Consider the following 21,590-nt stretch of genomic DNA (forward strand, 5'->3'; position numbering starts at 1 on the left):
TCTCTTTAATAACAAAACCGAAATTATATAAAATATCAGACAACAACTGTGGTGTATCATCATGGGAGGCCTGAGGCCAAGTGCTAGCAGCTGAATATTTATATTATATTTATATATATATATATATATATATTTATATTATATTATAATATTTATTACCTGACATGGAGCGGACCCGTATGCGTGTGGCTCTGTTGTGCTGCTGGCTCGACTGGGACTCCAGTTTGGCCGGAGCCTCTTTGGTGATCCGGGTGTGTAGCGATGGATCCGACCTGTAGGACGCCATGAGAGAAATGAATACAAAGCAGCTAGCAACACTAAGACAAGCTAGCAGCTAGCAACACTAAGACAAGCTAGCAGCTAGCAACACTAAGACAAGCTAGCAGCTAGCGACACTAAGACAAGCTAGCAGCTAGCAACACTAAGACGAGCTAGCAGCGTTGTTAGATGGTGCTTCTCAGCGCCAACATGTTGACGTGTTTATATGTATCATTGATATATATGGATATGTCAAATATGACAAATCTGTTTGTATTTTTAACCCTGAAAACCCAAATAAAAATTCTGTTAAAAAGAATCCCACCTCCTCCATGTTAAGTGATGGGACTTGGGCCAAACTAAAAGTTACATGTCAAAATTTGCCAAAGATGATTATTCTTTGCAGGTATTTGGTCATAAACTAAAGTGTTGGACAAATAAAAACGTTGACCCCTACGTTTGAATTTATCCTCAGAGGGGGTGTTATATGAACATCAGGACCAAATTTCATGGCAATCCATTGAATAGTTGTTGAGACATTTCAGTTTGAACCAAAGTCTGACACAAAGAAAACAAACTGAATCTGAAAATTCCTAAAGCCACAACTAGCGTGGCTAAAAATCAGAGCCATCAGAATATTCTTTTGTCATTTCCTGCATGTGATGTCTTCACCTGGTCATCTCCCCTCCTCCTCCCAGCCGTTCAGACATGTCCAGGCCCAGTAGTGCTTGTGTTCGGACCCCTCCACTGGTTGTTATGGTTACCAGCTTGTTACCCACCAGCCAGGTCATGCTGCGCCCCCCTGCTAACAGGAACTCTGCGATTGGAGACCTGAGTGGAAGAAAGAGGGAACTTTAAAGACTGCAGCAAACTCTCACCAGTTCTTTTTAAAACAACGTTACTGTAACTAACCACTTTTTGGTTTGTGAAATGCTGTTTCTCGTTTAATCCACCAGAGGGCAGCTTGTGTTTGTTTTATGGGTTAAAAAGGCTAAAAAGTCCTTAAAAAGTGTGTTTAAAATACATTCTAACATGATTTGGGTACAAATATATCATTCATGATTTAAGTTCATGGTAAAAATGTAATTCATCTGTTTTTTATGTGCCTATTGTTCGTTTTTTTTTTTAGCTAATGTTAGAAATGAGCTTTTGTTTTGAAGGATCGGTAAATCTCTTGCTACTTCCTGGCGGTATTGTGTCTTGCGGTAAAACCAAGCAATTGCAACGCTACGAGCTGACAGTAAAGGCAGTAAAAGCTAAAGTAAATAAAGGAAACAAAAGGAAAATAAAGCCGTGACGGTAACACAAGAATAAAACGGCGAAGGCTGACTGTAATAGCAACAAGGTCGAGTGTTTAGTGGTCATATTTATTTTTGTGTTGGAAAGCTATGCTAAGCTAACTTTGCGTACCTGCTGTTGTTGTGTATTGCTTTGTGTATACAGTAGTGAGAACGGAATGTAACTGTATTTTCTTTATTTTCTGTACTACAGTTCTCACGTTGGTTTCACTTTGATTTACGGACTTAATAAGGAGCTTGTATGGAAATAAACATTGTGAAAACCATCAGTCGGGTCCACCATCTTTCGGAGGGTATGCTACAGTTACGATTGTGAAGTTGTGGAGAAAGATGTCCTTGCAGACCTCTTTGGCAGCGCGGAGAAGTTGGAGAAGACGTATCGAGCCATCATGTCCAGGCAGGTCTCTGTGAGCTCCAGGTGGACCGTCTTCAGACCCTCGTCTGCCTGAGTCACCGCGTTCTCGTCTGCAGAGCCCAGACTGCAGGTGGTGGTGGAGGTGTGCATCCTACAGGAAGAAACATAAAGATGGTTAAAACACAGTGAGGAGGAAGAAGAAGGAGGAGGAGGAGGCAAGCAGGCTTCGGATTAATGAACACGTAATCACTGCACACAGAGACATGCAACCTCAGAACTCACAGAAACAGACTGAGAGATCCAAATGTGTCACAAAAATCACACAAACATTATAGTCTAGACGGAAATGTCCAAAAAGTGAAAGTGAGGAGGATTTATGGGTACAAGTCAGGAACCGGCCTACTTTACTTATCTCAAGGGTGCTGAATCAAAAAAAAAAATGGTTCCCAAGCGAAATTTTGAGTTTTTGACCTTCTCATTTGCATATCAATATGGCGCCCCATCTTGCTCAGTTGTTGGACCATTTTTTTTTTGTAAGTAGGCAATCAAAGATGAGGAAATTAAGTTTCTGGATCTATAGTCTAGGGTCAGAGCAAGGATATAGTGGAGGCTCAGTGTCTTTTTTATGTATATTTATATATATATACACTACCGGTCAAAAGTTTTAGAACATCCCAATTTTTCCAGTTTTTTATTGAAATTCAAGCAGTTCAAGTCAAATGAACAGCTTGAAAGGGTCCAAAGGTAAGTGGTGAACTGCCAGAGGTAAATAAAAAAAGGTAAGCTTAACCAAAACTGGAAAATAATGTACATTTCAGAATTATACAAGTAGGCCTTTTTCAGGGAACAAGAAATGGGTTAACAACTTAACTCTATGGAGTCTTGGGCTATTTTGTCCATTTTTGAATTCTTTCATGTCTTTGTAAGTCATTTTGTGTCTTTTTTTGGTCATTTTGTGTCTTTTTTTGGTAATTTTGTGTCTTTTTTTAGTCCTTTAGTCCAACATAAAATGTGATTTTGAATCTTTTTTTTACTTTCAAAACACTATCATGCTCAATAAAGAATTTTAAATGTTGCAAATGTGCATTAATTTCAGAGTACACTGAGACATTAAACTGCATCATTTTCAATTAAATTTTGGAAAAGTTGGTGTGTTCTAAAACTTTTGACCAGTAGTGTATATGCAAAATACCAACTTTTAAGGTGAAATTAAGCATTATTTGTGTGTGTTTTTTAAGGCCAACATAAATATTCAATCAATATCACTTTTAAATGTTCCAGTTGGTATTTTGCATACATATATATACATAAAAAAGACACTGAGCCTCCACTATATCCTTGCTCTGACCCTAGACTATAGATCCAGAAACTTAATTTCCTCATCTTTGATTGCCTACTTACAAAAAAACAAAGGGGAAATGGTCCAATGACTGAGCAAGATGGGCAATTTGGTGGCCATTTGATACAAATTAGAAGGTCAAAAACTCAAAATTTCGCTTGGGAACCATTTTTTTTTGGACTCAGCACCCTTGAGATATGTAAGGTAGGCCGGTTCCTGACTTGTACCCATAAATGCTCCTCACTTCTTATATTATAGGAGGCTTTTATTCTGAAATCCGTCTAGACTATTCCTGTTTCTGTTGATATCACATGCAACAACAGGCATTCATATGCACACATGCTTCCACCAGTGTATAAAAGCAATTGCACCAACAGATAATTACATTTTCTCGAGCACACAAACACAGATACACACTGGGACGTGGTGTAAGTGGCCTCATAAGCTGTGACACCACACTGGTTATTTCCCTTGTTGCAGATAAGCTGCTATAGGAGGCAGCAGGGATCTGTGGTGTAACATGTTTTGGTGCTACATAAGAAACCAGCAGCTCGGAGCCGCGTGAGAGTGAATGTGTTTAATTAAGCGCTGCAGTCAAATCTCTTTATTAGTATTTAAGGCAGAGTGAGCAGAGCCTCTTTGTAACCACAACAACCATTACTGTGTGCTCTACAGGCAAATCATATTAAAAGCACCTCTACAGATGTTAGCATCAGTCTCAATCAGGGCTTGAAAGATACTTTAGGCATAATGAAAGCCACGCTGGCTCGCTGCTCACAAGTAAACAAGCTCAAAATGAGCAATTTACAACAACACTCTAGGAGGACTGAGTCAAACAGAGATGTTTCTGTTCATCACTGTGGGGAATACACAAGACAGGCACACATTTCATGCCTCAGGGAACCATGAAGCAGGAAATAAAAAGTTCAACAAAGCAACAAATGTATAAAAACAAATTAGGCAGAAAACAGCTATGTAGGAAGATAGAAAGACCAAAACAAGACACAAAATTATTAGAAAAAGACACAAAATTACCAAAAAAAAGACACAAAATGACAGAAAAAAAGACTAAATTACTTATAAAAGACACAAAATGACCAAAAAAAGACACAAAATGACAGAAAAAAAGACTAAATTACTTTAAAAAAGACAAAATGACCAAAACAAGACACAAAATTACTAAAAAAAGGACACAAAATGACCAAAAAAAGACACAAAATGACTAGAAAAACACTAAATTACTTATAAAAAACACAAAATGACCAAAAAAAGAAACAAAATGACTAAAAAAATACACAAAATGATTAAAAAAAGACACAAAATTATTAGAAAAAGACAAAAAAAATACCAAAAAAGACATAAAATTAGCAACGGTTGCAGCTGCCTTTCTTTTTGTTAACGTCGTCATAGAAACGAGTTAAACAAATCATCAATCAGGGAACCATGAAGCGGGAAATAAAAAGTTCAACAAAGCAACAAATGTATAAAAACAAATTAGGCAGAAAACATCTATGTAGGAAGATAGAAAGAAAACAAGCCGGAGGAGAATCAGTGTTTGTGTGATCTATCATGGAAAACCATTTTACTTATATTTGTTTCAACTTGTAACTATCTCCAGTTCACATACACTTTAATATAATTAAAATGGTTTAAAAATGGAAATATAAAATGGCCAGTAATTGTTTTTAGTATACTGATTTGGTGGTCAAACTCTAAGCACAACATATACAAATTGTTATAGCTATTTTTTGTTTGTTTTTTCCAAGCATTCTGTATATCTCCTCTAAATGTCCCTTTTTATTTCATTTATTTATTGATTTAGTATTATTATTATTATTTGTTTGGTTTTATGTGTATGTATGTATGTATATATGTATATTTTTACTTTTATTTTTTGTTTTTTATTATTGTTTATTTGGCTACTGATCACCCCTCCTGTTTTTCTTTGAGGGGGAGAGAGTTGTATTGTCTCATTATCATTACTATTTATTGTTTTTTGCTTATTTTATGTGAATGTAACTCTCTGGTTCGGGGGGCGGGGGGTTGTTCTAAAAGGGGGAAAAATGGGTGAATTGTACCTTTTCTGATTGAATATGTATTATGTCCTGACAACCCAATAAAGATATATATGAAAAAAAAATAAAAATGGAAACATAGGCACCCCGTAACAAACTAAATCTGTGATCAATAAAAGATATGAAGCTACAACTTCATCTTTAAAGCTGTTTCGTGCCGAACATGGATTTTTGTCTGAAAACCTCTCACAGAAATTAGAGTTTGTGGATTCTTTCACATCCCTGAGGAACATTCAGCGGGGAATCAATATTCACAGACAGAGACTGACGCAGATTTCCACCTGCAGAAATGCAGTCATGGAAAAAATATTAGACAACCCTTGTTTTCTTCAGTTTATTGTTCATTTTAATGCCTGGAACAACTAAAGGTACATTTGTTTGGACAAATATAATGATACCAACAAAAATAGCTTATAAGAGTTTAATTTAAGAGCTGATATCTAGACATTTAACATGGTTTTATGGAAGTTATTATCAAGAAAACCATGGAAAATGGTTTTTAAACTCTTATGAGCTATTTTTGTTGGTATCATTATATTTGTACAAACAGATGTACCTTTTAGTTCTAACAGGCATTAAAATGAACAAAAAAATTAAGAAAACAATGGGAGGTCTAATCATTTTTCCATGACTGTATATAGGCCTGTTTTACACATTTTTTAATTTTTATTTATTTATTTTGCAATATGTAAATGATTTAGTATGTATAGGTAACAGGATGCTGCTGTATGGGGTTCCACAGGGGTCGATTTTAGGGCCCCTGCTATTTTCTTTGTATTTACTGCCTTTGGGCTCCATCTTGAGAAAGCACGGCATCCCTTTCCATTGCTACGCTGACGACAGTCAGATATATGTGCCACTTAAGAAAAAAGATGCTTTCTCCCTCACACCGCTCCTGTCATGTCTCAAAGACATCAAGGCCTGGATGGCCTTGAACTTTTTAAATTTTAATGAGAAGAAAACAGAAGTGATGGTGTTTGGCCCTAGTGGCTCTTGTGTGACCCCTCCTTTTGACTTGGGCCCTCTGGCAGATTTTATAAGACCAACTGTGTCAAATTTAGGTTTTAAGATGGACAGTGATTTTAAATTAGATCGTCAGATTAGTGCTGCTGTTGGTCCAGCTTTTTCCACATCAGGCAGCTGGCTAAGGTGAAGCCTTTCCTTAAGCACAAGCACTTTGAAACGGTAATCCACGCCTTCGTTACATCTGGGCTGGATTACTGTAACTCTCTGTACCTTGGAGTCAGCCAGTCCTCCCTCGCACGGCTCCAGTTAGTGCAAAACGCGGCTGCTCGCCTCTTAACTGGAGTTCGTAAGAGGGAGCACATAACTCCCATCCTGGCCTCCCTCCACTGGCTGCCTGTGCATTTTAGAGTCCATTTTAAGATTCTTTTATTTGTTTTTAAATCTTTAAATGGTCTCGCCCCACTGTACCTCTCTGAGCTCCTCCACCCCTACTCTCCTGCTCGGTGCCTCAGGTCAGCTGATCTGCTGCTCCTGGAGGTACCGAGGTCTAAACGGAGCTCAGAGGGGACAGATCTTTCTCTGTTGCAGCCCCCAAACTGTGGAATGAGCTGCCTTTGCACATCAGACAAGCCTCCTCACTGTCCATTTTTAAAAGTCATCTTAAAACCTATTTTTATTCCTTGGCTTTTAACCACGCATGAGACTCTGCTCTTGTTTTTAGTGTTTTATGGTTTGCTTTTATTTATTGTTTTTTAAATTGTCTTTTAAAAAGCAATAAATCTATTTATTTTAGTGTTTATTTCCTGTTTTATTTATTTTATTGTCTCTTGTTCTGTTTGTTTATGTACAGCACTTTGTTGCGGCTGTTGTTGTTTTAAAGTGCTTTACAAATAAAGTTGAGTTGAGTTGAGTTGAGGATTAATATTCTTCAACAACACAGTGAAGAACAAAAAAGGCTGACAAAGTGGTGATGAAGTGTGGTTAAAAAAAAACAGAAAAATCTACCTAAAAAGCTTTAATACATTTTTTCATTAATCAGATCACTTCTCCAACTCCGTCATTTAATAAATGACACCTGACTTTCTTATTCGGTCCTGATCTTTTCCATGTTTTTATGGGAGTTATTATCAAGAAAACCATGGAAAATGGTTTTTAAACTCTTATGAGCTATTTTTGTTGGTATCATTATATTTGTCCATACAAGTGTACCTTTAGCTGTACCAGACATTAAAATGAACAATAACCCGAAGAAAACAAGGGTGGTCTAATATTTTTTTCCATGACTGTATGTTCATATAAAGTGTTTTGTTCCAACCTCTAGCTCAGCTGTTCTCAACCTTGGGGTCGGGACCCCAATTGGGGTCGCGAGATGATTTCTGGGGGTCGCCAAATCATTTTGGAAGTCAGCTCTGTCTCCGCTGTGTCTTTTTTTTTTGTCTTTTTGGTCACTTAATGTCTTTTTTTGGTAATTTTGTGGGGTTTTTTTAACTCATTTTGTGTCTTTTTTGGTAATTTTGTGTCTTTTTTTGGTAATTTTGTGTCTTTTTTTGATCATTTTGTGGTCAATCTGTGTCTTTTCTGGTCATTTTGTGTCTTTTTTGGTCATTTTATTTCCTTTTTTGGTAATTGTGTGTCTTTTTTGTCATTTTGTGTCTTTTTTGGTCAATTTGTGTCTTATTTTGGTAATTTTGTGTCTTTCTTTGGTAATTTTGTTTCTTTTTTGGGTGATCTGAACTGTGCGTGTGAGATTGTGTTCAGTGAGTGGGGGTCGCAGACAACATGCATGTTAAATTAGGGGTCGCGACTCAAAAAGGTTGAGAACTACTGCTCTAGCTCATGGGTCATAGCGAGCTTGCTGCCAAAATGGGGGAACATCTTCCCCATTTGAGTTCTCCTCACAGATTGTTGTACAACAGACACCAACGACTACCTCAACAAGAGATTTTTCCATAATGATGCCACAGAAAGCCAGTCTGTAATCCAGCCAATGCAAGAGCTTTGATCAGTGGGCCATGAGCAGTTCAATCTGTGACAGATGACTAAAGAGAAATTTACTTGAATGAAAATCTTCCACATCATTACTTTGAGAGATTCTTCAGACAGAACTAAAAAACCTTCAGCTGTATGAAAAAAAAATCCTTACTCAAACCAAGTCCCAGTGTGTAAATAACCAACTTTTCCACACATTCACATTTTGTACTTACCATTCTTCTACTGACAATGATTCATTTTTCATTTCTCACTTGAATGTCTAGTGGACGAACACTCCAAACAACATGACCATGAAACGCTCACGACTGGAGCAGACTGTGCTGTGTTCACTGCTTTATACTACTTATTACATCGCTATCTCTTGTGCTTTACTCCATTGTATTTCCACATAGAAATTCAATGTGTTGCTTTCATGGTGCAGGTACAGCACACATGATGTATGGATGAAGCTCTTCTATAGATAAACACAAGCTCAGCTACAAAAAAAACATGAAAAAAAACAAAAGAAAAAGAATAAAACTGAATATGTTTTGGGTAATTCCTCAAAACCATGAAGACATCAGCTTAGGTTCAGTTTATTAAATATAAATTAAAAGTCTTATATCATGGTCATGTTGTCTGAAGTGACAACAGGTTTACTGTAACTCAGCTGTTACCATTCAAGAGACACAAACTGTTTGAGAAAATAGCAGATTTGCAGGCACTGAAGCAGGTTAAACGGATCCACACTGCAGTTGTTTAGTATGATTATGTTCCATGAAATACTCTGAAATTAACCCATAAGAACCCAGACCCAGTTCTCCTTAAAGGATGTGTTCTATAAGTGGACCACATGAACATATTTCTGATGCTTTTAAAAAAAAAAATACTACCCCTAAAGATCTGTGATGTCACATATATGTTACATTGAGCGTTTATGGTATTTATTTTTATGATGTTTCTTATTTTAAAATAGCAAAAAACTAGACACATTTTCTGCTGACAGAGACACAAATTTGCCTTTTTCTTTTGCATCTCCAAAACATATATAGGCCTATCAAATGTGACTTTAATTTGTTCAAGAAATATGCTCAGAACAAGTTAAATGCAACACAGGACACAACTATTAACGGATTAGAATTGTTAAATGCGTTTAAACTTCGCCTAGTAACAAATATAAGCTTTTTAAAATTAGCTACTTTTTCATATTTCTGTTTCCAGTCTCACACATTTTGGTCACTTCTTGTCAAAGTCACATGACCGCCAAACCAGGGATTTAATGAGTTAATGTGAAGCATAAAGCTGAATATGGGAGATTCTAGAAGATTTAAAGTGTTTGTTACACAGGTGTCACCATGGGTTCTTATGGGTTAAACACACAGTACTTTCAAACATTAAAGTACTGGGCTTTTGCTGCCATCTGTTGGGCAGGAGGGGTAGGACGTGTTCAATATATTTCTGACAACTGCAATGTTAGATCATAAATCTGTCACTGAAGCCAGTCAGCCAAGCAGAGAGAAGCAGAAAGGCATGAAGAGAAGTCAGGCACAGTGTGTGTGTGTGTGTCTATGTGTGTGGTGATATGAATGATTCAACCCTGTAATCAAATATTTAAAAGTTCACATCATCAGCCCAGCTAGTCTGAAAAAAATCCCACACTAGGAGATTGCCATGGTCATAGTAGCAGCACAGTGTGTGTTTGTCAGTGGAGCAAAAAAAAAAAAAGATGTCAAGCAAGCAAACAAAGCTGTTGTGTTGCTGTTGTCATGGTAACTGGCCCAGGAAGCAGAATGACCAGGGGCAGAGTTGTAGGTGGATAAGAGATCTTCACTTTTCATACACATGCTTTGCACCAGACCCTCCTGCCATTCATTTGTTGTTAAGCCAATCAAAAGTCAGCAATACACCCAGCAAAACGGAAAAAGTCAACGACAAATTATAACTGAATGAAAATAAAAGCAAAATCTGTGTTAGAGCAAACAGAGAAACATCATTTCTAATGCCTTCTGCCAACACTGCATGCAAAAACAAAAAATCATAAAAACTAAATCTAAATCAGCGTATGTGTATGATCGCAGCCCAAAACAAATAGTCAGGCGGCTTAGCTAAATAAAGGGGACACGCTGGACAAAAGCACCACGTGCTCTCTATCACTTTAGGTTTAAATTTTTGGTAGGAGCCACTTCATCAAGATTGTGGATCGGAGATGGCAGCCATATAAAGTCTATGAGAACCAATACATCTTCCAAGCCACTCAGAAGGTCAATCTTGGTGTCAAAATCTACATTTTCTGGGTCCAGGAATCATTTAAAGCTGTTGAGAATATCACTAGATGATTATTTGATCAAATAGAAATGTTCAATTTCACCCAGACTGGTAGGCAACTCGCTTCAAGTGCTGCAGCAGGGAATCCTGAGATGAAAATGTTTGGAATCTATGTTCACGGGAGAGTTCGAATTAGCTGCCACGTACACTGCTAAATAAAATCAAGGGAAAGCTTTAATCTCATGTCAGATCTTGTATATACATTTTTCCCAACAGAAAATGTAGATTTTGACACCAAGATTGAACTTCTGAGTGGCTTGGAAGATATATTGTTTCTCATAGACTTTATATGGTTGCCATCTCCGATCCACAATCTTGATTAAGTGGCTACCAAAAATTGAAACCTATAGTGATAGAGAGCACGTGGAAAAAATGTGGTGCTTTTGTCCGACGTCTTCCCAAATCTGGTCCTAAGCCGCCTGACTAAAACCAAAAAGTCAACACACAAACCTTCCTCTAGCATGCACCACCCGCTGCAGGTATCCATGGTAACAAACCCAACGCCCCCCCGCCCAGCGGACCCTACAACCCTCCTCCACCCTCCCACTGAGGAAGCAACAAGTGTTGTTGTTATTGTTGTTTTTTGTTTGGTTACCCAGAAGGCTCTTCTCTAACCTGCGGACCGCGTGTTCGGAGACACTGATGCTGCGGGAGCGGAACGCGTCCATGGCTGACAGGTCCCTCAGCTCTTTAACTGGAGAGCTGCTGCTATTGGCTACCGCCGCCGCCGCCTTCGCCACTTTGGCAGCCCGCAGACTGGCGAGGGGGAACGGGCCCGGGTTGGCGGTGGGCAGTAAGGGGGGTGGGGTCATCGTGTGGGTGGCGGTGGTTTGGGAGTGTGGGGGCGGAGCGTGGTGAATGGAGACAGCAGGAACCGTCACCCGAGCAAAGGAGGGCGCACGCCACGCAGGGGAAAGAGGGTAGGGTCACAAAGGTCAAAGGTCACAGGAGGAGGAGGGAGGGGCCAGGAACAATGTAGGAAGGTTCCAGGGTGACACGACCACGCCCCCAAAACCAACCAACCACAACGCAGCACCCGATTGGGAGGGGGGGTCGAATGAAGAATTGAAAGAAAAACAAAACAAGGTGAAAATTAACAGCAGTGAACACTATGAATCAGATTACAGGAGAGCGAAAGGAGTAAGAAAAAGAGGATAAAAAAAGAAAAAAAGAAGAAACATCAACTAAAAAGGAAAAACAGACAAGCTACAGCAGAGGGTAAAACAGCTTTTTGCTACTCAGAAAAGAAAATACACACAGAAAGTCTTCAGGAGAGCAACAAAATAAACATTATTTCACACAGCAGGTACATAGTGAAGCCAAGGACTCGTACAGGAGAAGTAAAGTAGTAGGGATGGACTCAGCACAGGCCATAGGACATAATGGAACAGAAGAGAAACGTCACATCCAACTGAAAATAAAATGATGGGTTAAACCTGCGGGTTGGAGCACAGCATGTCTGGAATAAATACTCTAAATAACTCTAATAATTGGTTTTATTGTACCTCAGTTCATATAAAAAGGTAGTCAAGGCTTTTGGGAACCCCAAATGTATCCTCAAAGCTTCTCATAGCTTCACCTTATAGTCTAGACGGAATTGTCCAAAAAGTGAAAGTGAGGAGCATTTATGGGTACAAGTCAGGAACTGGCCTACTTTACTTATTTCAATGGTGCTGAATCCAAAAAAAATGGTTCCCAAGCGAAATTTTGAGTTTTTGACCTTCTAATTTGTATCAAATGGCCACCAAATTGCCCATCTTGCTCAATCGTTGGACCATTTTCCCTTAGTTTTATTGTAAGTAGGCAATCAAAGATGAGGAAATTAAGTTTCTAGATCTATAGTCCATACCAACTGGAACATTTAAAAGTGGCTTTTATATATATATATATATATATATAAAAGACACTGAGCCTCCACTATATCCTTGCTCTGACTCTAGACTATAGATCCAGAAACTTAATTTCCTCATCTTTGATTGCCTACTTACAATAAAACTTGGGGAAAATGGTCCAACGACTGAGCAAGATGGGCAGTTTGGCCGCCAATTTGATATGCAAATTAGAAGGTCAAAAACTCAAAATTTCGCTTGGGAACCATTTTTTTTGGATTCTGCACCCTTGAAATAAGTAAAGTAGGCCGGTTCCTGACTTGTACCCATAAATGCTCCTTACTTCTTATAGGAGGCCTTTTTTCTGAAATCCGTCTAGACTATTATACATGATTTGTGAGAAGAAGCTTGATACTAAATGATTCATTTGAAATGTGACATGCAGTCCTCCAACCCGACAGTGGGCAATGAGCAGCACACAGACAATCACTGGATGGATTTCAACACAATATGGAACTAAAGGTGGGTTTGTATTGGAAGATAAGTAGGAACTGATGCTGTTAGCAGAGGCGCTAGCTAGCTATCGCTAAGAAAAGCTGTAACATGGGAATGAGCTTCACTCATAAACTGTAGAAAAGAAGTGGACGTAGCCTAAAACCAATGCAGAACTACCTTTAATCTGCATTCCTTCTAATGGCATAAAGAAGTTTGGTTGTATAGAAGTCAATGAGAAAATTACCCTACCTCTTTCCTGATTTATTACCTCAGTGAACATATTCCTAATGAGTTTATGGTCTCAATCACTAGTTTCAAGTCTTATTCAACACAGCACGGTGTTCGTTTACTAACTTATAGTCAGTGGTGGGATGTAACTAAGTACATTTACTCAAGTACTGTACTTAAGTACAATTTTGAGGTACTTGTACTTTACTTGAGTATTTCCATTTTATGTAACTTTATACTTCTACTCCACTACATTTAGCTGACAGCTTTAGTTACTTTTCAGGTTGAGATTTAACGCAAAAAATGTGATTAATTTAGAGTGATTGGACTCATAACAGTATATTAAGTAGTTTAAATGAGCCCTGGCTTAAGAAAATTAAAAGGCTGTTTACATAAAAGCATCAATAATAATAATGGAATAATATATTTGGAATATATAAAACAGTCTAAGTGGGTCTATTTTGCATAACAAGTACTTTTACTTTTGATACTTCAAGTGCATTTTGATGCTGATACTTTTGTACTTTTACTTCAGTAAGTTTTGAATGCAGGGCTTTTACTTGTAGTGGAGTAATTTCACAGTTTGCTATTAGTACTTTTACTTAAGTAAGAGATCTGAATACTTATTCCACCACTGCTTATAGTCCATGAACTTGTTTGAGTCTTAACTGTGAAAGGATCAAAGTTCAGTGTGTGTTTTCAGTTCATAAAAATTGATTGTGACATATTATTTCTACAAAAAATGTCTTGTTCAGCATTTAGTTGTAGTAAAAGACACGCTAAAGAGTCAACTGTTCATTTATTCTGGAATTTTTTTATTTTTTCGCTAGCCACAATTAGCATCCCAATTAACGTCACAGTTAATGTGAATTACAGATACACCTTACTTAACAAGCTAGCTCGCTAGCTAGGGTTAGCTTTAGCTTGTTACTTAGCTTTTGCTAGGCTACTTATACCCCTCAACCCTTCCCAGCCACACTCTCTCTGCAGATATAGTCACTTTTGGCTCCAAAAGAGAAAATACCAGACTCTAGGCTTCAAAAGAGCCGTCCACAAACTGATAGGCGACATCATAGTGACTACGTCCACTTCTTTAACACAGTCTATGGCTTGATTGCAATGACAGCAAGAGGGTTAGAAGTTTATTTTTTTAAATCAATTATTAGGTGTGGGGGACCCAAACAAGATTGAAGAGACTTTGGGGGAAAAAGGCGCAAAGAGGCTGCACACACTATCATTAGCATCACAAACAGAGGAGGAGAAGGGATTTAATTAAAAAGCTACAATGAATCCCTCAACAAAAAGCCAAATAAATAGGATATACGCTACCGGTCAAAAGTTTTAGAACACCCCAATTTTTCCAGTTTTTTATTGAAATTCAAGCAGTTCAAGTCAAATGAACAGCTTGAAAGGGTCCAAAGGTAAGTGGTGAACTGCCAGAGGTAAATAAAAAAAGGTAAGGTTAACAAAAACTGAAAGATAATGTACATTTCAGAATTATACAAGTAGGCCTTTTTCAGGGAACAAGAAATGGGTTAACAACTTAACTCTATGGAGTCTTGGGCTATTTTGTCCATTTTTGAATTCTTTTCATGTCTTTGTAAGTCATTTTGTGTCTTTTTTGGGTCATTTTGTTTCTTTTTTTTTAGTCATTTTGTGTCTTTTTTTGGTCATTTAGCGTCTTTTTTTAGTCCTTTAGTCCAACATAAAATGTGATTTTGAATCTTTTTTTTACTTTAAAAACACTATCATGCTCAATAAAGAATTTTAAATGTTGCAAATGTGCATTAATTTCAGAGTACACTGAGACATTAAACTGCATCATTTTCAATTAAATTCTGGAAAAGTTGGTGTGTTCTAAAACTTTTGACCAGTAGTGTATATTGGAAAGCAGTGTAATAGATTTTTTAGAGAACGGTCCAGAGGGTGTGGTCTCAAACTAGAGTGGTTCAGTTTTATTTGGGTCTTTTAAATGTTGACTGTGGACACAGCGGATCTATTGGTTTACAGAGAAGACTACATTTTCTAAACCACTGTCCACACTTAAACATTAGGAAAACAGCTAAATATTTATATCCTCCTTTCAGTTGGTGGCAAAACCATGCATGATGAATACCATCTGTTCCAGAGTGGTCCAGACAGTCTAGTTAGTCTCTCTGTGATCACCTATACTGTGTATTATTCGTTACTTTGGATGTTTTATCTCAGGTTATTAATATTATTGGGGCGATAAAGACACGGACAACGGACAAACATTTACACCATGTACAGATGAGAGTGACGCCTTGCTGAGAAAAGCTTCCTTACACCTCTGTGTGAAGAAACAATGTGTATTTCTCTTTGTGTACATGTGACGTCTGTATTTAATGGGTCATAAACAGTCAGATGGTGACATGTGACAGCAGGAGAAAGAAAACCATAAAGTTATTTTCCCATGCTATCGCTATGTATGTGCTTTATATGCTACAGGAGGTGGACACAGTAACAGAACACAATTTATACCACAGAGAGGAATCAAAACCTCTCTGGTGCCAACTAAAATTCACTATAAACTATAAGACTATTGCCTTAGATTAGTGTTAAGTGTTCATGTTATTTTGTCCACCGCTTGTATTTATACATTATTAATATGAGAAGAAGTGCATTTTGAATAAAAAACAACAAATCATGGCAGAAAAATAACAAATTACAAATGTAAAAAGCCCAAACAATAAATAAAATGAACTAGTGATCACCATGGCAACCTGAGAGGAGTCACTGTAACCATGACGCCACAGTATCAGTCATGCTGAGTCCCCTGTTACCTTGGCAACCCCAACCCTCTTACACAACAACGGTAAGCCCAGCAGGGCTGTGTGAGGTGTTGCTGGGCGCTACATCAGCAGCTGTGTGTGTGTGTGTGTGTGTTTTACCTCTTGGGCCGTTCGTTCAGGCTGGTGCTCCGCGCCCGGAACGAACTCTGCTCATGACCGTCATCGAAGGGCAGCAGGGCGTTGGAACGCAACCCCTAAAGACAACATAGAGAGAGAACTGAGATGTAGTTAAAGTCTATAGTTTACAGTTCACAAAAGTTGATTATGTTCTGCTTAAGATTTCGTGTTCAGCCTTCAGAGTCCTAAATTGGGGTCGCGAGATGATTTCTGGGGGTCGCCAAATCATTTTGGAAGTCAGCTCTGTCTCCACTGTGTTAAAGTGTTCATGTGTTTTAGTCTTTTTGGTCACTTAATGTCTTTTTTTTGGTCATTTTATGTCTTTTTTTGATCATTTTATGTCTTTTTTTGATCATTATCTGGTCAATTTGTATCTTTTTTGGTAATTTTGTTTCCTTTTTTTGGTCATTTTGTGTCTATATTTTGTCATTGTGTGTCTTTTTTTGGTCCTTTTTTTTCTTTTTTGGGTCATTTTGTGTCTTTATTTGGTAATTTTGTTTCCTTTTTTTGGTAATTTTGTGTCTTTTTTTGGTCATTTAGTGTCTTCTTGGTCATTTAGTGTCTTTTCTGGTAATTTTGAGTCTTTTTTGGTCATTTTGTTTCCTTTTTTTGGTCATTTTGTTTCTTTTTTGGGTGATCTGAACTGTGCGTGTGAGATTGTGTTCAGTGAGCGGGGGTCACGGACAACATGCATGTTAAATTGGGGGTCGCGACTCAAAAAAGGTTGAGAAATACTGCTTTACAGGATTGGGTCAGAGAAAGTTAAGATAGGTTGGGCATACAAAAGAAAACATCTACTTAAATGTAAAATGTTCTTTTACGAACATGTAAAAGGATGAGGTGAAAGCACATTCATGACATTGATTTCCATGTTTGAGTAACGCTATTGTGCTTTCTCCCAGCATTGTATTGTTTTTCTTCTCTTTTCCTCAGTATTTTAATGTATATTTTTATGTGGTTGTATGTGTCTGGCATTATATTTATGCCCCGCGAAAGTGGAACACCCTGCCTGACACAGTTAAACATGCCACATCAGTAGCCATTTTTAAAAACAGATTAAACACCTATCTTTTTTCAACAGCATTCGGTTGAACTGTGTGCATGTGTGGTTGTGGGAGTGGGTGCACATGTGTGAGTAAGTAAGTGTGTGTGGTGAATATGGCATAGCTTGTCTACCTGCACTCTTCAATTAATTTGTAATTGATTTTTTCAAATTGTTTGTTTTTGTTTGTTTTCTGTTGTTTTGTTTTGTTTTTTTAACTGTAGTTATGTATATCCATTGTGAAGCACATTGAGTCTGCCTTGTGCATGAAATGCACTCTATAAATAAAGTTGAATTGAATTGAATATTTCAAATAAGTCACTAAAGGTAAGAAGGTGAAGCAGCACACACCTTAGTGATGTACTGAACAAAGTCCTTGCGGAAGGGCAGTCTGCAGCGGATGAACCACATGGCGATCACATGGTGCGCCAGAGACACGATGTACTGGTTGAACCTGACGGAAGAAACAAACAGGTCAGCGTCTCTGTGTGTTTGAGAATACATGAGTGTGTGTGTGTGTGTGTGAGCTCTTACTTTGAAGGGTTAGTGTAAGGCAGAGAGATGGCGAACACGCTGACGTACTGCTCAGCTACAAAGTTGGCGTACAGGTGAGGCAGCCGCACCAGAGCTGTGAATCACAACAGAAGAAGGAAAACTTTGATGTGAGTCAGTGACCTTGGACACTCAACAATGGTGAAGAAACTTTCAATAAAATAACTGATGAAGTTTTTTTTTTTTTAAGAAAAGCTTTCGGCGCTCACTGGAGAGGAACTCGAGCATGGGCGACGCCATGGCAACGGTAGCAGAGATGTGTGTGAGCTTGACGATGAGAGCAGGAAGCAGCTTGATCATGATCTCTGGCATCTCCACCGTACACATGGTCAGAGCCACCACACACTGCTTGGCACAGCGGTAGATGAGGCCCGTCTCCAGGCACTGGACCAGTTCTCTCTGTGGAGGGGAAGGGAAATAAACTCATGTCATTTCAGGCCCCGTTCACACGAGGACGGTCTGAACAGAAGACGCAAAAGTGGCGTCTCGTCTTCACTTTTTATTCCTCGTTTAGACGAGCGTTTTCAGGAGGAAATCTGCTGATACGGTGATCTAAAGTGTGTGAAATGTGATTGTATGCAGCCAGGCGGCATCACTTAAAGCCATAAGAGCATCTTTGGGCATGCAGAAGTTTTCACGCCACACATTTTCATCAGCTACTCCTTCCACAAAGTTCTCCTCCATCACTAGATCTCCCAGGTCTCGTTCACAGCCGTCTGGCTCCTCCCACCAATCGCTGCATCCAGAATGTGATGGAGGTAATTCCAGATCCTTCTCTGTTCACTAATACTATCTGTACATATCCTGGACATTTGGTGGAAAGACTCCTGTAAGTTTATTAGAGCTGCCAGAGCAGCTTGAAGGTCCCACCATGGAAATAATCCCACGTTTCTTTATTTCCTGTCCTGGAGCATGTATGTGACGTAAACACATACGTGACGTGAGCAGATCAGATCAGAGTTTTGTGTCTTGTCAGTGTAGACGACACGCTACGGAGGAGAGGATTACACTTTTACACTTTGGAGGGTGGTTTCAGATTTTTGCGTTTTTAAGCCCCCAAAACGCCGTCACCGTCTAAACGAAAGGCACTTCACATAAAATATTTTGTTGTTTTTACCCGCGAGCGTCCTCGTGTGAACAAAAAATAAAAAAATTCCCGAACATATTTATCAAGTTTCTCTCTCTCTTGACCGAGGCTACTGTCATATTTACACCTCATCAGCCCAAAAAAAACACATTGTGACAAATAAATATGTTGAAACAGTGACGATCTGACTCACACTACACCGTCAGCGCTACCTCTCACCTCGGGAGGATCTTGTGAAAACACTTGAACATGCAAGCTTCAAAACATCAGAAAACCTGTTGGTGATTGAAATATTTCCTCCGGACCATGGTTCGTACCTGTCTGGACTGCTCCAGGTAGTTGTGGTAGGAGGTGATCGCTGTGAGGACCGGTACCACCGCCAGCTGAACCTCCGTGCGAGAAAACCCTTCTGGGGTCTTCTTCAGGCGCTCCGAGATCAGACGATCCGTCACCTACAAGCATGCAGACAGAGAAGTTAGCAACACATGGAGCCGTTTGGTCATGTGTGAGAACTTGTAAGTGTACAATACCGGTCAAAAGTTTTAGAACACCACAATTTTTCATTTTTTTAAATTGAAATTCAAGCATTCAAGTCAAATGAACAGCTTGAAAGGGTCCAAAGGTAAGTGGTGAACTGCCAGAGGTAAATAAAAAAAGGTAAGCTTAACCAAAACTGGAAAATAATGTACATTTCAGAATTATACAAGTAGGCCTTTTTCAGGGAACAAGAAATGGGTTAACAACTTAAAGCAGTTGTGCAGCAACGGAGGTTGATCAAGCCTTGAAAGTTGCTAAGTTGCTACCAATTCCTACAGGTGTCCCAACTTTTCTTGATCACTTACAACCTACAAGTTGCTCCACATTTAAGGGAACTTCTGCAACAGAGTTGGGAAGAACTTTCTGAGGAATATTTGATTTCCATTGTAGAAAGAATACATTTTCCTTTCTAAACTGATTCTATGATTTATTTTTTAACTCCAGTTGTTAATTTGTTATATGCATTAATTTCAGAGTACACTGAGACATTAAACTGCATCATTTCATTAAAATTCTGGAAAAGTTGGAGTGTTCTAAAACTTTTGACCGGTAGTGTATATCTGCATGTGATGCGTGTTAATGTGCTCTACCATGCAGCAGAGCGTAGAGCAGAGCTGGTCCAGGCTGCACGGTGATGTCAGCAGCAGCACTTTGTACTGGAGCGTCCACGGCAGTTTGTCCAGAACCAGCTTCAGAACCTTCCAGTCCGTCTCCTGTTAAAGAAAAATAAACTGATACCTTTAAAGATAGCAGAAATCACTGTCATCATATGTTGAGAAGTATTTTGCCTCAAGGAGGATAAGCCCTGGAGCATTATCAATAATCCAAAGCTGTTATTTTCTCCCCAAAAAATATCAGAAGCAGTTGCAACGCAGACTTTGTGCCACTTATCTCTGAGTTGTATATAATAGTTGTGTGTTTACCATCTTGAGGCACTGCAGGAGCACGCTGAAGGCCGGAGCGTAGGGCAGGTAGGCTGAGCGGATGGAGGCTGTAGAAGCAGAGGGAGCAGCAGGAGGAGCAGGGCTGCCAGCAGGAGGAGACGTTGAACCTGCAGGCTTCTTCTCACTGGCACGCTTCTCAGGCTCCCTGAAACAAACATCAGTTCGCATTTAGCCCATTGAGGTAGCCTGGCTAACACCAGACTAATCTCAAATGAGATTTGGTCTGGAAACCAGCCGTTCATTTCTCCGTAGAGGAGGTGTGGTTTACGATCCTCCGGAGCCGTTTATTGGGCGCTTAGAATGTCTATCAAAGCGTCTGTAGGTAGCTCTTAGCCAATCAGATCAGTTATACCAGATGACGTAGTAGAGCAACAGAGATGGATGTTTGTTGTGTGTGTGTCTGTGAGAGAGTGTTGCTGCTGCTTTGCTTCTCCAGTTCTCGCTTTCTGCAAGATTATTTATTTTCACGCTTTATTCCCCCTCATGTCATTCAGCCACACACATCCACTGATTTTATGGGCAATAAACAAGCTGCTGCGGGTCTCTGGGGGCTCCGCTGTCCCCCGGCTCGGAGCGAGATCACCGGCGGTGACCGCCGGCGCTACCGGTGATCTGGCTACCAGCCGGGGGACAGCAGAGCCCCCAGAGACCTTTCGCCTTTCAACTTTGGCTCTAAACTATTTAAAACACCGTCTACAGATAAAGAAAGTTTGGCGTCTGCAGCAGCCATGTTGGATCCGTAAGAAAACTACAAGCTTCCAAGTGCCGAGTAGTACGCGTCATCGGGATCCCTAAAACAGGGCTAAGAAACCTCCCTGGTTGCCAGACTGCCTGGAGGTTCTAAATTAAATTCGAGCGCGCAAGGCAGTATGGGTATACCCAGGCTACCATTGAGGCCTAAAACGCCTGTAAAACCTCTGGGTGATTTTAAAATCAGCCCCTAAAACCTGAAGTCTTTCTGGAAATTCAACAGAAGTGTCAACGCTTCTACTAAATAATAGATTTTTCAGCCTCTGTAGCAGATAGAAATGAAATTCAAAAAGTATTTGAGAGCTCATACAAATACTACAAAACGACGTATCCGCTTCCCAGGCTTCAATGGGTTAATGACTAGATTATAACGAGCAGAACCGAAGCAGGTGACAGCTGTGGCACATGTGGGGGGTGTGTGTGTGTGTGTGTGTGTGTGTGTGTGTGTGTGTGTGTGTGTGTGTGTGTGTGTCCTCACCCTGTGTCACAGTAGCAGTAAGGGCTGAACCTCATGGCGCCATCTTTGTTGGGGACTCCGAGGCGGTGGAGAGAGTCCGCTCGCATCATCAGGAAGAAGTCAAACACCTGAAGGAGAGAGAACCAAAGGTT

The 21,590-nt window shown here is 39.4% G+C and overlaps 1 protein-coding gene across 6 annotated transcripts in view; it reads right to left on the reverse strand.

Moving 5' to 3' along the window:
• The window catches only part of tsc2 (TSC complex subunit 2), a 63,823-nt gene that overhangs the window by 21,269 nt on the left and 20,964 nt on the right, over positions 1-21,590 (reverse strand). For 4 of the 6 annotated variants that reach the window (XM_059344694.1, XM_059344427.1, XM_059344493.1 and 1 more), the window contains 12 exons: positions 21,460-21,566; positions 20,211-20,376; positions 19,878-20,000; positions 19,068-19,202; positions 17,873-18,062; positions 17,646-17,739; positions 17,463-17,565; positions 16,052-16,146; positions 11,203-11,343; positions 1,901-2,062; positions 931-1,089; positions 160-272 (listed from right to left, as the gene is read on the reverse strand). In XM_059344694.1, the coding sequence (XP_059200677.1) occupies positions 160-272; positions 931-1,089; positions 1,901-2,062; positions 11,203-11,343; positions 16,052-16,146; positions 17,463-17,565; positions 17,646-17,739; positions 17,873-18,062; positions 19,068-19,202; positions 19,878-20,000; positions 20,211-20,376; positions 21,460-21,566 (1,588 nt within the window). The remainder of the gene's footprint in view (positions 1-159; positions 273-930; positions 1,090-1,900; positions 2,063-11,202; positions 11,344-16,051; positions 16,147-17,462; positions 17,566-17,645; positions 17,740-17,872; positions 18,063-19,067; positions 19,203-19,877; positions 20,001-20,210; positions 20,377-21,459; positions 21,567-21,590) is intronic. The other 2 variants (XM_059344627.1, XM_059344552.1) reach the window with 1 other exon arrangement.

This window comes from Centropristis striata, chromosome 1 (genome assembly GCF_030273125.1).
Source record: "Centropristis striata isolate RG_2023a ecotype Rhode Island chromosome 1, C.striata_1.0, whole genome shotgun sequence".
NCBI classification, from domain to species: Eukaryota; Metazoa; Chordata; class Actinopteri; order Perciformes; family Serranidae; genus Centropristis; species Centropristis striata.